This window comes from Triticum urartu, chromosome 1A (assembly GCF_056163025.1).
Source record: "Triticum urartu cultivar PI428250 chromosome 1A, HENAU_Tu73, whole genome shotgun sequence".
Lineage (NCBI taxonomy): Eukaryota > Viridiplantae > Streptophyta > Magnoliopsida > Poales > Poaceae > Triticum > Triticum urartu.
The window spans coordinates 162,239,079-162,257,556 of NC_141873.1; the positions used below are offsets into that span (position 1 = coordinate 162,239,079).

The following is an 18,478-nucleotide window of genomic DNA, read 5'->3' on the forward strand; positions in this document are numbered from 1 at the left end:
ATCCAAGCTAAACTTGAGGGCTAATGTCGGGGATATACCCCGCGGCGTAAACCGGCCGGAAGTATAACCCGGCCGGACTTGGCGGTTTACTTGAGACCTGGTTGAGACTTGAAGATTCACTGGTGACCCGTTTGGACCTGGCGGTTTATGATTCATTGGTAATCCGGCAGGCGGGTCAGAGGAGCAACAAGACCCAGTGACCCAACGGGCGGTTCATGAAGGCCGGTTCATACTATGGTGGGCCGGTTTAAGGGGAAAGGCATGACGAATATTTACCTTACAAGGAGTTAAGACCAGGACTTGTATCCGGTTTATATTAGAGATAGACTAGTCCTAATCCTAATAGGACTCCACATGTAACCCGCCCCTTCAACATATATAAGGAGGGGCAGGGCTCCCAAAAGAGGACAAGCTACAAGCAAGAAGAATGAATCTTAGGGCTAGACACAAAGAGGAGGGCCGGTTTACGGCGACTCCCTAGTGATGATAATGAGACCTAACCTCAAACAACATGTAGGGTTGTTACCGTATGATGTTTCCCGGGGCCCGAAGCTGTCTAAATCCCTGTCTTGTGTTGCATCTCTCGATTCCGCTCAACCCCTCTCAAGCTACCACATAGATGCGTTGGCCTCGCGACTAAGTCCTGACACTAGGACATCTGCCGTGACAAATCCACGACACACGGGGACTGTCAAAATATCGTGAGTGTTTCTTAGCCTGAACCTCCTTTCACATTCTCTTGTTTAACACAAAGTTTATTATGCCTTGTGTTGAAAAAATATGTTGTTGTCTCTGTTTTTTGGTAATACTGCTTGAACTGACTATGATTTGGAAGTTGAACTTTTGCTATTTGTTTAGGTGGATCTTATGCAAGTGTCGCTTTTTATGTACCTTAACTTAACTATTTTGGTAAACATGTTTTTGACTTCATCTAATTTTGTTATTTCTGGCAGATCAAGAGATTTGTTGGGTTGCTTGAGGAGGTGTACGGCAAGGCTGCATACAAAGCGAGCAAGCAGCCTAACTTGGTGATTATTGTAAAGAGGCCGACCTTCATCGATGTTCAGAAGTAGAAGAATAATGATTGTGGTTTCTTTGTCGTGAAGTTCTGCTCTTCATATGATGGCGATGAGATTGTAGAAGATTTTGGTGATGTGGAAGTATGTTATGTCTTTGTTCTTGTCTCATCATCCTTTGATTTTTCTTGTGTGTTTTTGCTGAGACGCTCCTGCTGTGGTTTTATATATCCCTTACTAAACCATTGATTCACCTTTCTTTGTTTGCAGGCTGCTGCAGATGACTAGAAGGCTGAGTTCATGCACACTATGATTTTTAGCGAGAAGAACAAAGTCATGCATTCAGAGCTCCCTAAAGACATCCAGTCCTTTGGCCCATGAATTGAAAGCATTAGTTTCATTGTAGATTTGATTTCGCACAGATTTTTAGGTTTGATAATGATTGGAACAATTCCGTAAAGATTTGGTTGTTAGAATGTTTTAGTGATTTGTGTATCTATAGGTGCAACACTATTACTTATGATATTGTGGACAAATGTATTTGGTGTGAAGAATGATTTGGCTTTGTGAATTTCAATGTACTGCGTCGTTTTTCAGTATCCATGTGTTGAATGTTTTTGCCCCAACAGATGTACCTGAACTTCTCCCTCGGTTTTGGTTGAACTGCTTGATTTTTTTGTGTTGTTTATTTTTGGGCCCCAACATATGATCGTAGACTTGAAATTCTGCTTTGAGATGTGGCTGGGCTGCTGGTTTCAGATGGAGAGGATATTCTGCGTTGTGTAATGTATTGGTAATTTTCAACCCAACCAATATGTATGCTTTTGCATAGAATCTATATTTTGTTTTTTGTGTCTTTTCAAGTGCGAATGTATTTCAGCTGTAACTTTGTGCAGGAATATTGTTGACGTTTCTTTATCTTTTGTCGGCATTGTACATGAACTTCTGCACGTATCCAAGCAGAACTTCACATTTGAACGCGTTGTCTTAGGCTTGCTAACCTTAGTTTATGCGGTGAAACTTTTTTTAAGCATGTTTTTTTCCTACATCGATTTTATATACCAGAACTTGTTCTGTAAGCTGACCTGAACTTCAAAACTGTATGATTATTTGCTAGTTGCTCTTTTATGGAATACAACACGAGCACCTCCTGCCATAATATACCAGGACTTCTGCAGTAAGCTTACTTGAACTTCACAATGTATGTTTTTCATGTTTTGTTCTTGCTTGCACTTTCATGCAATACATCACCAACACATCACTTCCTCTCATAACATACCAAGACTTCTGCAGTAATATTACATGAACTTCAAAGTGTATGTTTTTCAATTTATTACTGCTTGCACTTTCATGCCGTACATCACCAGCACATCACTTCCTCTCATAACATACCAGGACTTCTGCAGTAATATTACTTGAACTTCATAGTGTATATTACCAGGGGATGACATAATGTTCTGCACATTGACATGACATAAGTTTGCATTGTGTTAATTGACCTATTCTAACTGCTCATCAGCCTTGCGCTCCTCCTAGGCTTTGGTGGTAGAGGTTTTTGCTTGACATGTACCTCTTCCTCTTCATCGTCCTCTTCCTCTTCATTGTCCTCTTCCTCTTCATTGTCCTCTTCCTCTTCATCGTCATCTTCCTCTTCCTCTTCGTCTTCGTCTTCCTCTTCGTATTCCTCTTCTTCGACCGTGTTTTCATCTTCGTCTTCCTCTTCATCTTCCACAACTTTCTTGTCGATGGCTCTAGGTTTTGCTTTATATTTCTTCTTTGTCTTTTTGCTTGTATTTTCAGCATCTGCCCGCTTCGGGCATGTTCTTGCATTATGTGGTTCATACTTCTTGCATATGCTACAAAGTCTGCTGCTTGCTTTCTTTGGGTGTGGTCCCTTCTTTTGTTCCATAATTTGGGCTGCTGTTTTTGAGATTTGGGTTGCTTGACCTCCTCATCATTGTTTCTTTCCAAGAGTGTTAGATCAGCTTGTTGTGTCCCGCAACCTGGTTGCACACACTACATTTCCTGTGTCCAAGTGGCACTCCGTTCTCATCGAGCACGACGACTCTTCCTTTAGGTGGTTCCTTTATTTGAGCTCTCTTGTCACTTTTCTTTGCTGCAGCAATTTTCTTCCTACCCTTTGTTTTCAGAATACATCGGTAGTTTCATCGTCTCTTCCTGTCGCTGCTCCATTGATTGGCCATCACCCTGCTTGCATTGGTTGGCTTCAATAGCGGCGTTGAGCATTTCAGCTGCATAATAACGAAGGTCGTCTTCAATTTTAGCGTCCTCTTCTCCCATCCTTTCGTCAGCATCCGCTTGATTTGCTGAATGTATTGCATCAAGCTCTTCCACGAGCCTCTTGAGAACATAGTAGCACTACAAAAAATACACTTCCGTGATGATACGTGTTTGTCACAGTAAGTTGCGTTTTTTGTCATGCATGTACATCCATGACGATTTTATGACAGAATCAAGATAGTCATACCTGTGCTGCCGTAGAAGTGTTCCATGACATTACCAAAATTATCATCACGGAAGTGTCCACTTCCATGACGATAAATCCCGCGTCACAGAAGTGCTTTCATCAAGGGTGACCGACACGTGGCATCCACTGTAACGGAACGCCGTTAAGCTATCGGGTCAGGTTTTGGATCCGATAACCCATTAACAGCCTCGCCAATGGGGATTTTCCACGTGTAAAATCATCATTGGCTGGAGGAAACACGTGTCGGCTCATCGTTGGGGGAGATGTCATCCACTCATTGGACAGAAGGCGCCTATGATACGTCGACACATGGCACAGCCCAACAGAGGCCCATTCCTGTGATAAGGCCGGCCCATTTGACTTGGTCAAAAGGTGGCGGGCCGGCCCATGTAAAGCCTGTTAACGGCATGTTCGCATATAGCCCATTTACAGCCTGCTAACCCAAGGCCCGTTACGCCCTATCCGAATTAGGCCCAGTAGCGTCATCTCGGCCACCCAATATGATTCCAGCCCGTTTTCACTTCTGGCCCATGTATGGCCCATGACGTCTTTTGGCCCATATGAGGCCCTATGTAACTCTTGGCCTATCAACGGCCCGTGGTGAAACTGGCCCGTAATGAACAGTGTATCACTTTTGGCCTATTAACGGCCCGTGTTGAAACTGGCCCGTAATGAACTGTGTATCACTTTATACCCATTAATGGCTCGTTATTCCGCTGGGCCGTTTCCAGCCCATGTTATCTTTCGGCCTTCTCAGAGCCCATTTATTCTTGGGCTCATTTCCAGCATTGGTTTACTTATGGCCCGTTACTGTCATTTTCTGCTTGTGGGCCAAATTCAGCCCGTGGTTACAGTCAGCCCGTTTGTGGTCCATTAATACGTTGGGCCGTTTTCATAGCGTCATCAAATATGGCCTATTAATGATGGCCCATTATTGTCGGCCCATGAACGTACGATTCCAACTCTAGCCCGTTTATGGCCATAATGCGGCCTGTTATTGGCCCATGTTTGGCCAATCGGTCATACTGCCCGTATAAGGCCCATTGATGATACGGCCCGTAGAAGGCCCATTGTTTCTACGGCACGTAGAAGGCCCATTGTTTCTACGGCCCGTAGAAGGCCCACTGTTTCTACGGCCCGTAGAAGGCCCACTGTTTCTACGGCCCGTAGAAGCCCCACTGTTTCTACGGCCCATAGGAGGCCCAGTGCCACCACAGTAAATATTAGCCCATGGTTATTGTGGCCTAGTTTTAAAAAATAGGTTATTGCAGCCACTAGCAAACTGCGGAAAAAGAACTGCAATGACTACAAGCAAACAAATAAACAAGACAACAAGGAAATAAATAAGAAAGCAACTTACGCTAGGCTATCACGGCTATCACACATATTACATCCACTGGGCATCAAAGTTCGCCACCAGTGCAAATAAACGCGCCGACACAAGAATATACAAAACTGAGAGCACTTCAGAAGGCACTAGGCCTGGCCAGGTCGGGCCCCCCCAAACAGATGAAGAAGCTGAGTAGACCTCAATTGTGTCAACGATAGATGCATCAACACTATATTTAAGGCATAATGGTGCGCACGGCAGTCCTCTGACATCTTCATTGCATCTTTGACTTCAAGTCGGAGCTGAGCTGAAGCAAGCCTTTCCACTTTAAGTTGAGACTGAAGAAGTCGAACTGATTGAGGCAGCGACTGCACAGAGGTTGTCTCACACCTGCTGGTGAGTAGCTTCAACTCACTGTCTTCATCAAGACAGGACCTTGGGGTCATCTCGCTGTCCTCAAGATGGTTTGGCTCACTATCTTCCCTAAAGTTCTTCCTGGCGTAAGAGATACGAGTCTGAAAGAGAAACAAGGAGACATGTAACAGGTTTCATAATTATATAAGCAAATAAATGGATCTGTTCTGCATAAGGAACATGTTTTTACAACTACAATTTGAAACAGGTAGTTGTTGCAAACATCCAATCAGATGTAAACAACAATGCAAACATCAGTGGAGGAAATTATGCCTATCCAAATCTATACTAGAACAAAGTTTGAAGGCTTGAGAAGGATGAACTTACATTACATGTTAACACGGGCTGGACAAAGCCCTTCTCCATGTTGATGGAAGGATAATTCAATAAATTCCCCAAAGAAAATTCTTTATAAGCGCTGCCATTATTCTACATTTTGCAAAGAGTAAATATAGATCAAATAATATTGGAAGAAATAGAGGATAATGAAGCTCAGGTGCAGACTGATGATACATAATCAAATAGCAATTAATTAAGTACATCGTTACAAGGCAAAAGGGAGAGAGGTACTGACAAGAGCAATGAAGAGCCCATTATTGTTTTGAGATCGTATGATCCTTTGAGCAAGGAGATTCATCTGAAATTAGTTTTCATACAAGAGAGAAGGTAAGGCACAAGCAGAAATTTAGGAGTTCAAATTTTGAATTGATATCATAGACATTACCTGACGCTGGGCTCCCAGCTGTTCTAATAGGGGTTTGGCCACTGGAGTAGGGGTAAAGTGTGGTACAGTTGGGCCTGTGTTTTCTGTGGCTGCTGATCTATCGGATTTAACAGGTATCACTACCTTTTCCAAATACCTAGTTTGTACTCCTTGAGGATCTGCACTCGCCCTCTTCGTTTTGGACATCTATTACGAAAGAACAACATTTGACTGGAAAAACATAGTGTGACGACACATGGAATATATACAGAAAATGGATAGGTATGGCATATACTCACACATGATGCTTAAACTAAGCAGATGGTGTAACAAAGTAGAAGTAATGCAAGAGGTCAGATGCAAAATATGTGCGACCAATACAACTTTGCAAAGTTAGAGCAAGCACCTTGATGGGTGAATAAGATAGGCCATCCTCCACCATGCCAAGTTTGTTAGCCAGTGGATCGTTCGGCAATATTCCTCTCATGCGCCCATTCTCATATTCATTTTGATAATGTTCAATATCTGACATGCATGAAAACATAAAAACAAGTGAGATTTTCTTTATAATGTAGAAGTGATTCTAATCCAATACTGCCTCCCTGTAAACCCCTTTGTGCTATCTCTGCAATTCTTTTAAAAGATGCCATGCATGCTGTAATTTGTTGTGTGCATTAATATAATGTGGCCTACTACTCAAAATATGAGAGCTCCAGAAGTGATGACACTTCGCAGATGATAGCTTCAACATATAGTAAAGAAGAACTAGTCGACCTAACCTGACAGATTCAAAATATACTAAGGGAGAACAACTCGACCTGACCAGTCGACCGCAAGAGAAGAGTATCATCTTAAAGGCGAGCATAATAGCAAGCAGATTGAAGATATTACAAGTCTTTCAATACAATGTCGGTTGGCCACCCATGATGAACCAGAGCGCACAGAGAAATACTATTCTTTCCGGTCTCTCCATATGTGGCTCCCATGCATTTCGAAACTAAAGTAGGAACATTTAACTAACCAATTAAACATCTCTCAATTTTACTAATATCAGCAATAATATCAGATATGAATTTGTACAACTAAGCTTGTTTAGCTCGATGGGTGGAGCAGTGCTATTACGACACGAACCACGTAGGCTGATTGTGGTCATCATAAAATGGGGAAAACATAAGCATGATGAGTACAGTGTTGACCGTGGCAGTGGGATGGCAGATCTGAAGCTGCAAACCGTGCAAAGGGTAGTTAGCAACCGATGTTTTCTTTGAAATAACAACTAAGATTTGGTATGGACAAGAAAGTACGGTCAACAAGTGACAAAGAAATGCAATTATGCTGTCTCTCTATATGTCGCGACATGCATTTGGAAACTCAAGTGGGACCTTTAGCTAGCCAATTAAATGTGTCGGTTAACTAATATCAGTATCATATCACAATCATATTTGAACAACTAAGCTTTCGAATTCTGAGTGTTGTGTTGTTTAGCTTGAAGGGTGGAGTAATGCTAGTACGACAGAAAGCACCTACGCAGATCATAGTAGAGTACTCCCTCCGTTCGGAATTACTTGTCGCAGAAATGGATGTATCTAGACGTATTTTAGTTCTAGATACATCCATTTCCGAGACAAGTAATTCCGAATGGAGGGAGTAGATAAAAGGGGAAAACCCTTAGCATTAAGAGAAAAATCAGGAAAGTGGAACTAGCTGGACCAGTGGGTGGCGCACATGCTCTTCGAAACGAATATAGGAACACTAGGTGACCAATTAAACGTTCTCTGTTTTAGTGATATGAGCATCATATCAGATTCGTATTTCAACACGTAAGCTTTGGGTTGAGGTCTTGAGGAGCAGTGCTAGCACGACACGAAGCACCCACGATGATGGTAGTGAATATAAAGGGGGGAAACCATAAGCTTTACGAGTATAGTGCCCGTGCCATGGCGGATCTGAAGGTGCAAACTGGACAAAGCTACTCCGCAACCAATGTTTGCTTTCAACTAGCCACTACGATTTGGTACGGACAAGAAAAGTACAGTAAACAAATTACGATCTATTTTCCGGGTGAGATCAATAACTTAAGCACATATGAAAGGGCACCACCTATCTTGCGACGCCGTGTAGGCCTATGCTGATACGTTGAGGGTGTTGTGGGTGCGATGGCTGTCGACAGCGGGGAAGAAGACTTTAGACGGCAGACGGTCGGGTCGGGGGATATAACCTGTTGCCGTGGATGAGGCGGTCGTAGGAGCGGCAATGGAAAGGTGGATGATGGCGCCGATGAAGCAAGAGGAGGCGATGAAAGGATCCTGGTCCAGCGCCGTGGATGAGAGATGTCCATCTCTTGCAGTGGACGACGGGGTAGGGGTAGCGGCTCCGACAAGGTGGAGGATGGGGTGGCGGACGGAGGAGGCTGACCGCAGTGCGGAGGTTGTCATGTCGCCGACGGTGTATGAATGGGGAAATGGAGGGGAGGGGGGATCTCAAACTTTGGGACGCGCTTCTCTGAAATGGGGGAAAGTTACGAACTTATCCCGCGTTTAAAATTTCGGACATCGCGTCGGTTGGGGATAGGACGGTAATCTCGCATCTCCAAAATATTTGCCGGTAACTATTTCGGGCGAGGAGAGGGTGTTTTTCCGCCCACGGTTGGCGCCCACGGTGTATGAACGGGGCTGACAGGTAGGGTGGTTGTGTCACGTCTGACGGAAGTCACACATCTGCCCCTATTTAAAATATTAGCCTACATGGATTTCGGACGAGGAGAGTTTGTTTTGCCGCCCATCGTGTATGAATGGGGAAATGGAGGAAGAGACACATGTCTTTCAGACGAGCTTGAATCAAATGTGTTTTGCCACCCACGTTTGGCGCCCACCGTGTCTGAATGGGCTCAGAGGCCGTCGTGTCACGTCTGATTGAAGTTACTTGTCTACCCCTATCGACAGCAGTGTAAATCCGGTCGATAAGGATGTCAAGTGTTAGGGGTAGACAGTAATTTCCATCTCGCAAACATTTGCTTCGGGCAGCCCACAAATTATAGTGGGTGTTTAGCCGTTTCGTTCAAAACTTGAGAGAATTAGCATTCACGTTTGCCCTGGGACCTGGCAAACTAAATTCAAATCCAATTTGTATTTGATTACGAATATCCACAGATAATTATATGTTTTTTATTTATTTCTTCAAAACCACAACAAAGATTTATTCCACCTTTATATATGATTATGATTTAGAAATGTCATGATCTTCAAATTCAGTAGGTTGGATACACTCTAAGTCAAACAATTATTTCATCCAATACAATATGCTCACACGAAAAACAGTTCACCTTATGTCAATCATACAAGTACTGAGGATTACCTCGCCTAAAAAATTCGGATCATTACAACACATGGACAACATAGGGGGTCTTGCAACATAATCCATTCAGATACATGACACAACATGCAAGTACAATAATCTAATGACAATTTCAACTGGTATCTAAAGAAGAACTGGGATTACCTTGGGCTTCAGATAGCAGAAACAGCAGGACCTCCTCCATCTTCAAATGCAACATTCTTACTTCCTCCAATTCTTGGGTTGCTTGCATAATGCGTGCCGCTAATTCCGTAATTTCCAGCCTCAAGATAAAGATTACCTCATTCATGGCAGCCACACCATCTCTTTCTGCCTCTAGTAGAGCCTCAAGCACTATAATATATGTGCTCAGACTGCTCTCCGGCGGTGTTGCCTCTGAACTGCTACCATCTGGTAACATGGATGGCGCACTGCTTCCACAAATAGATTCTGGGGTTGTACATTGTGTCCTAGTGTGAACGGCATCCTGAAAGGTTTCCGCTAGGCATCAGTAAGAGATAGTTATCGTATGATCCAGGCAGTAAGCTTACATGGTAAACGACGGACGAATTATTGCCGAGCATGGGAAACTATATTTAAATGGTTCGAAGCAGCATCAGCCGAAAAGAAATTAAAATGGTAAGATGAAACTAGGGATGTAAGTGGCAAATAAACGACATCCACCAGTCCCATATAGTAAGTTTTTGCTACCTCCCTAGTTCATTTTCCTCGAAAAACAAAAACTCTTTTGAACTATCATACCACTAGTGGACTTTAATCAGGATTAAACGGGACCCAATTGACATCCCTAGTTGAAAGGGAGTGTACAACTGCTATATTTAAGTTGCCAAGGCATCTAAGCAGTTGAAATAATCTGAGAAAGCACTTAACAGTGTGGCCTCATATAAACTACGAAGACAGTCTTGTGATGAAGTTGAGAGGAAAAGTTAAGGACTCAAATGAAATAGGCATGCATTTCTTTACGATAGTATAGCAGGCACTGCTGACATATTGGCCAACTCAGGTATAGTGTAACAACAAATAAGCATTCGAATCAAGCAATACAACAAAGCAGACAACTGAACTATTTGTAATTCGGTAGGATTACATGTTGAGGGCACAAGCCAAGAAAGAAGCCCACTCGCATTACATTTCACATGTACTAAAACACACTAGCTTAGCATATGTTGTTGTGAAGCCTAGCTGCTGTTGCAATGTTCTTTGAAGATATCGTCAACATCCCGTGATTGCAAATCTAGTTGTTGTAGTTTATCCTGCACCATCTATTTAGGTAAAATTAATTTTAATCGCATGCACTGGTCCGAATTGATCATCAATGGTTCATCTAAACTAATGAAAGAAGGGTGTGTGTGCATACACGACAATATATCTGCTTCCCTCTATTTTTATGCTTGTTCGAGGTGCCAGCCCCAAAAGAACAAATATTATGCTTGATGGAGTTGGCAGCTCCATAATTAATAGAAGTATCAAATTAGTCATGCAACTTGGGAAGATCAATAACACACAAACAAGTAATGAACAGAGGCTCAGAGCAGTGATGTAATAGCTAGCATCAGAAAATGTAGGGTAAAACGAACAAAAGGCAGCGGAACCACATGCTAGTTTGCTGATGTGTAATTAAGCAGTCTGATGGAACCAATAGGTGGCATCAGAACAAAACTAAAGCATATTAACTATATGTGCACTGGTATGTAATTTAGCACATGTAACATGTTCACTGCCAGAAGTATGGCCCTACAGGTGCAAGCAGAATAACGCATATCATGAAAAACTGAATGATGCCCTGAAGAAATTCAAAGGTGCGGTGCTTATGCTAGGAAAGTGAATGTAGGCACCGGCCGTTGGATAATAGTACCTGATTCTCGGCGGCGTATGGGTATCGTTGTCATACTTGATAGCTAAGGATCGTCGACCATGCTCGTGTTGCGGTTGAGTTTGGGCCGGCTGTCGTCGTCGCTAAAGCGGCTCCGGTGTTACGGTTGCGGCGCCTGTTGACATACAAGAAAGCTCATCTGTGGTAAGTGAACAGTTGCACGATAAAGAGAAAAACTGAAGGAGTACAAATAGAAATAACCTGATGAGGCTGCAGCGTCGGTAAAGCAGGGCCGGTGGATTTGAATATGGCGTCTGTGGAGCGGGTCTGGTGCAGTGGATGAAGGCTTCAGCGGGCGCGTTGTACAGTGCTTTCGGTGAGGCGGATCTGTTGCGGCGGACGAGGGCTTGTATGAAGGGCCAGTGAAGGGGCGGACGAGGGAGTTAGTGAAGGGCCTACGCTGTGGTGGATGAGGGTGCCGGTTAAGCAGATCCGCTGAAGTGGACCATGATGGCGGTCAAGGAGATCTGGAGCGGTGGACAAGCCAGTCACTAAAGCGGCTCCGGTGAAGTGGTGAGTTGGCAGTTGGGGGTTCCAAGGTGCGGAAGGTAGATCCGACGGGGTGTGAGGTCCACCGCTGCGGCGGAGGACTAGATTTGGCGGCTTGCCGTGGTTGGGGAGGTCGGGGAGGGGAGGGGGAGGGGCTCTGGGGAAGAATGTTGGGGGCAAAGAGGGGAAAACAATGGAGTTACCAAAGCAGCCCTTTTCCGTTCATGTGGCAGGGGTAAAACAGGATATCGCAGGGCTAAACTTTCGGGCGCGTGATATTTCGATGTCAGCGGGAAGTTTGAAAGCTTTTGGCACCTAAAATTATAAGTATTCTGCTCTCGTACGGCCGACTATGATATCTTGGCCGACAATTTGTTTGTTTTGCACACAAAAAAATGTGCAAGTTTTGAAAATCAATGTCTCCAACTCGAAACTTAGATTGGCCATTCAATTCAAATATGGATCAATGAGCTACTACAAGCAAATACCATCATACGGTCCAATTCAAATGAAATTCCAAATGTGTTTATCCTAAATATGATGACAAAAGCAAAAATGTGTATGTGTATGAATAAAGTGGATGATTATAAAGTTTGAACATGCTCGTATGTGTATATCTCTAGGTTTGATATATGAATTTGAAATCATGAAATCCCGGCTTAAAAATGTACCTCCGTTTAAATGAATTACAAAAGCTAATGATGGAGTCGAATTCCAAAATTCCAATCTTAGGTTTGTAATTCTAGTACATCAAGGTATATCACGCATGTTCAAAAGTATCGTTATCTCATAGTACAAACTGTGAAACAAATTGATCAACCATGAGTGCACAATATCTCAATTACGCTAAAGTCCCTCAAATATAGATACCTCACTCTTTATCTTAAGTCAACCCCCCCACCACACACACACATAGAGAAGTCGTTCTCTCCCCCAAACACCAACAAACGAGCACATTAACACCCCTCTCTCTTGTAAAGTCCGGACCCCAACATAGGTCTCTATCACTTTGTCTCTCGGGCATGCACACATCTCTTCCATCACTCTCTAGGTCTCCCGCCATCTCTCTTACCCAAGCACACACACTATGTAGAGTGTATATTTCCCATACACACAAAACGTCGCCCCCAAACGTCTATCTCCCTTGTTATGTGGTTCTTGCTCACTCATCTCACACACCACCCCCACTGCAAACAAGCACACTTTGTCTCCTTGTGCACCACTCTCCTCTTTCTATCTCTCCCACATGCGGACCCGCCCCAACTCCTTCCCTGTATACATATATGTCGTGACTCTTTGCATAGCTCCCTAATGTATAATTGTTCTCGATTTCGCACATTGTTCTCTACACCATCTGTTCTAGATCTCTCATGAAGTCCCTATCACACACACGATGACTCGCTTCCCTTGCGTCTCCGTTCATAGGCCAATTTCGGACAACATCAACATTGTCTCCCTATCTATACGCAATTTATGGACACAAACGACCCCTCTCGCCCCTCTCTTCCTCTCTCTCTCCGTCGCTAGCTCTCTCTTTCTCTCGCTCTCACACCCCTCTCCCACACACACACTCGATGTCTCTTCCAAATAGTCTGCTCCCCCCGCCCGCACCCGTGCTATCTCGCTACTACACATGTCACACCATTCCCCCTTCCCTTATACTAGGTTTACATCATCGGTGGTCTCTCTACTCCACATACACTCTCTCCCTCTCACACACAAACGCGTGCACAAACACACACAGACACGCACAAACACCCATTTATCTGGATCCTCATCTCTCCTCATGTCCGCATGTGTATCTCACACATTCACTGTCTAATTATGTATATGTGTCTCCACGTTACACAACACAAAGCCCCATCTACATGTCCCTCTCTATCCTCCACACACATAGACACAAAGAATCTGTTATCATTGCCTCAGTCTCTAACATATCACACGCGCACTCTCTCTCTCTCTCTCTCTCTCGCAAACATGCTCAACAAGGGTTTCCCCTTGAATAACTTACTGTCTATTCATCAACAGTCGTGGCAGTACGGCGAACACGAGACATGAAAAAGAATAAATCTACATGTGCTTAGACCACCTAGTATGACTACTAGGACTAGAGCAAGCCAAAAAGCGCGCCGCCGTCACCCCCTCCTTGTCGGCGACGGGAAAATCTTTGTTTTACACAGTTGATAAGTCATTATGCTAAGGCCCCACATGCCGAGGCATTGAATAGAATGTAGATGCTAGTTTACGAAAGCAAGTATCGATAATACATTTGTATCTCCATGACGATAAATCGCGTGTCACAGAAGTGCTTTCGTCAAGGGTGACCGACACGTGGCATCCACCGTAACGGAACGCCGTTAAGCTATCGGGTCGGGTTTTGGATCCGATAACCCGTTAACAGCCACGACCAATGGGGATTTTCCACATGTAAAATCATCATTGGCTGGAGGAAACACGTGTCGGCTCATCGTTGGGACAGATGTCAACCACTCATTGGACGGAAGGCGCCTATGATACGTCGACATGTGGCACGGCCCAACAGAGGCCCATTCCTGTGAAAAGGCCGGCCCGTTTGACTTGGTCAAAAGGTGGCGGGCCGGCCTATGGAAAGCCTGTTAATAGCATGTTCGCATATAGCCCATTTACAGCCCGCTAACCCAAGGCCCGTTATGCCCTATCCGAATTAGGCCCAGTAGCGTCATCTGGGCCATCCAATATGATTCCAGCCCGTTTTCACTTCTGGCCCATGTATGGCCCATGATGTCTTTCGGCCCATGTGAGGCCCTATGTAACTCTTGGCCTATTAAGGGCCCATGGTGAAACTGGCCCGTAATGAATAGTGTATCACTTTACACCCATTAACGGCCCGTGGTGAAACTGGCCCGTAATGAACAGTGTATCACTTTATACCCATTAACGGCTCGTTATTCCGTTGGGCGTTTCCAGCCCATGTTATCTTTCGGCCTTCTCATAGCCCATTTATTCTTGGGCTCATTTCCAGCATTCGTTTACTTACGGTCTGTTACTGTCATTTTCTGCTTGTGGGCCAAATTCAGCCCGTGGTTATAGTCGGCCCGTTTGTGGTCCGTTAATACGTTGGGCCGTTTTCATAGCATCATCAAATACGGCCTATTAACGATGGCCCGTTACGGTCGGCCCATGAACGGACGATTCCAACTCTAGCCCGTTTACGGCCATAATGCGGCCTGTTATTGGCCCATGTTTGGCCAATCGATCATACGGCCCATATAAGGCCCATTGATGATACGACCCGTAGAAGGCCCATTGTTTCTACGACCCGTAGAAGGCCTACTGTTTCTACGGCCCGTAGAAGGCCCACTGTTTCTACGGCCCGTAGGAGGCCCAGTGTCACTACAGTAAATATTGGCCCATGGTTATTGTGGCCTAGTTTTAAAAAATAGGTTATTGCGGCCACTAGTTAACGGCGAAAAAAGAACTGCAATGACTACAAGCAAACAAATAAACAAGACAACAAGGAAATAAATAAGCAAGCAACTAACGCTAGGCTATCACGGCTATTACACATATTACATCCACTGGGCATCAAAGTTTGCCACCAATGCAAATATAGGGAACAAAGCAGCATATCATATACACTGGCCGTCAAAATTGGCCACCAGTGCAAATAAACGCGGCAGCAAAACAAGAGCATAACTAAAACAACTTCAGAAGAGCTCAAGAAACATTATCCTGGGTATCCACCATGCTGGCAATAAGCTTAGCAAGCTGATTAGCTTTGTCCTGTTTGGCGCTAAAATCCTCCAATGCTTGTTGTTGCACCAGAAAGTATGCATCTGAATGCTCCAGGGACTTCCGCAGTCCTTCCGCTTCTTGTCGCAGCACAGCTGATCGATGTCTTTCAGCTTGTAGTTGAGACTCAAGAAACTGAACTGATTCAGACAGTGAGTTTGAATAGCCTGTGCAAGCGGTAGTGGCCAGTAACTCCAACACTAAACCAAGAAAGGATGTGTCACTATCCCGAACCTTATCTGCATTACTTCCTTTACCGTTTCTTAATAAGGCACTCTTCCCCAATATTCTGTCAGCATTCTAAAAGAAGAAACAAGCAGACACATAACAAATTTAGCATGTACTAGTATATGAAACTCATTTCGGTGAACCAGTTCATTAGTAAGGTGGACAGGATTAAACTACCAAGTCTTCTATTGCCAAGTACTAGTACATAATAAAAGCATCAAACAAACATATATCTATGTCCTATGGTAGCAATGGAATCTTAAATTAGAACAGTTGTTCTTCAGGTTTAGGCACTTGTTCTACATGAATAGAGTACAGTAAGATGCAAGAATATAATACTTCAAAAATAGAAAATGAGATCATAGACCTTAGCACATTCTTGGGGCACCAGTACAGAACAAGGCGTTCCCAGTCATCGTCCAGTAAATGTGTCTCGGGAGAACATAAGGGAATTTGATGAGTTTCATTGCCAGTGAAGTACGTTTTCTTCAGGTAATTCCGATACTGCCACCAAGCATTCTTGAAGATAGCAGAGGTATTAGCACAGGTTACCTCATCCTGAGTTTCCAAATCGGTCCTTCTCTATAGAGAAAAATGGGAAAATTTTGTTGTATTATAACCATCATGGAGGTAGGATGTATGGGACGAAGCAAAGTAATTGCCATGAATAACATTACTTACACATAACTCCTGGACAAACACCTGCAACTGGCATTTTCCTTCATCTTCAGTATAATATTTCCAAGATGGGAAGATATGCACATATGATTTAACAACATCAAATGCGATAGATGCTAAACTACGACTAGCTGGTTGTGCTTCCTCCACAGGAATAGGCGTACTAACTGGTGGAGTTGGGGTTTGCCGTGATAGTACCGGCCCTATGGTCACTGGAGCTTCCTTACTAACTGCTCTTGTTTGGGAGCTCTGTGGTGGAGATGGTGATCTGTCAACAGGAACTGAGTTGCTATCGGCTGGGGTTGGGGTTAGATTGGGTGAAGCTGGTTCTCTGTCCATCGTAGTAGGGGTACAATCTGCGAGAGTTTGGGTTATGTGTGGTAGGGCTGGTTCTTGTGCATGTACAACCGGGGTGCTATCTCCACCAAGAGGTAGCACTGTTTTATTTGAAGACCGTGTTTTTAGTCCACTAGATACTGACATCACCCGCTCCAATTCAAATGGCTGATAAACAGGGAACATAGTTGAATGTACAGACATTGTATGAGAGACAGATGCAATAGATAGTGTGGAAAAAAGAGGGCATGAAATAGTTGACATGTATATTGTTTAACTAAAACGGATAGCATGACATAATTTCACAGATATGATGTCTATCTAAACTGGATAGCATAGCATAACATAATTCAAAGATATGATGAATAACTAAACAGGATCGCATGACATAATTCACCTACATGTTATCTAAGTAATCAGGATCGCATCATTTAATTCACATATGTGATTTATATGCTAAACAGAGGGCATTCGATATGGTGTCTGAATTAAGAACATGGTGTTGAATATTGTGTATATGATGTCTAAACTATGCAATGCAAGACACCGTATCCATGATATGAGCAGTATAACCCTGCCAAGTTAGAGCATACACCTCAGTGGGGGAATAGGACTGGTCATCTGTCTCTGAATCCATCTCTGAGGAGCTATCGAGACCCAACAAGAGATCTGCTTCGACATGTAGCACTGTATGCTCTGAAGGCCTTGTTTTCACTCCAGATTTTTCCATCTCCCACCCAAATGGCTGATTCATAGGAAGAGTAGTTTAATGTACAAACATTGTCGACAAATGGAAATGTAATGAAGAAAAGGATGGGCAAGATATCATTCATATATATGATGCCTGGTTAAACAGGATGGCACTGCACATTTCACATATATTATGGCTGGCTAAAAGACATGAGACTGCATAATTCCCATATATGATATAGAAACTAAACATGTGGCATTACAGACATGTCTAAACTAAGCAGATGACATATATGATGTTAAAAGTAGGCACTGCAAGGCAACATATGCATGATATGACTAACATCATCATGCCAAGGTAGAGCAAACACCTTGAGGGGTAAATAGGAGTGGTCAACAGCGTCCGAATCCGCCTCAGAACAGATATCTTCCTCTGGATTACAATCTGGAGAGGGGTGGGGAGGGTTTGCCATTGAACCCACCATCGAGCGATGTCTGCATGACATTGTATTGCCGCGCAAAACTCTTCTCTTTTTCTCTACATGTTCAGCATGACTGTGTACAATATTTGACATGCATACGAAAAAAATATGGTGAGATTATGTAAGGAGAGCATGCAGAAATTTAGAGTGATGGTAACAATCAGTGGATCGATGTTTTTCTGTTGAACCAAAATAGCCCTAATGGATCGACGTGAATGTATAGTAATAAGTGATGCAACAAGTGTACAAGCTCTTTGCCGTAGCCGTGTCGACATCAGCGTCATTGGGTTGGTCGCTGAAGCAGTTGAGGCAGAGGTGGCTGTCGGAGGTGTGGAGGAAGATCTGAGGAATCTGTAGAGGGCGTCCAGGGCAATGCTCTGTTGTGACGGATCATTCTGTCGTTGGAGCAGCTCCGGTGAGCCATAAGACGTCAAGGCTGAAGCAGCACAAGACAGACATCGTCAATCTCAAGTGGGATTCTAATAGCATCTCCAATAGATGATGTAAAATGGATGTAAAATTAACATCACCAAAAACCACCTGACTACAACAGATGAGGTAAAAACTATTGACTATGAACTTAACTGTCGAAATTGAAATTTACTGTGGAATCTGAATGCTACTGT

At 43.7% G+C, this 18,478-nt stretch overlaps 1 protein-coding gene across 1 annotated transcript; it reads right to left on the bottom strand.

Moving 5' to 3' along the window:
• Positions 1-3,149: 3,149 nt before the first annotated feature.
• Positions 3,150-17,876, bottom strand: LOC147990458 (uncharacterized). Its single transcript, XM_087538232.1, has 5 exons — positions 17,742-17,876; positions 17,276-17,425; positions 16,348-16,848; positions 16,042-16,248; positions 3,150-3,395 (listed from the first exon to the last, which is right to left on the bottom strand). Exons 1-5 carry the CDS (start codon positions 17,874-17,876, stop codon positions 3,150-3,152), a joined length of 1,239 nt encoding a protein of 412 aa, XP_087394358.1.
• Between the last annotated feature and the right edge of the window lie 602 nt (positions 17,877-18,478).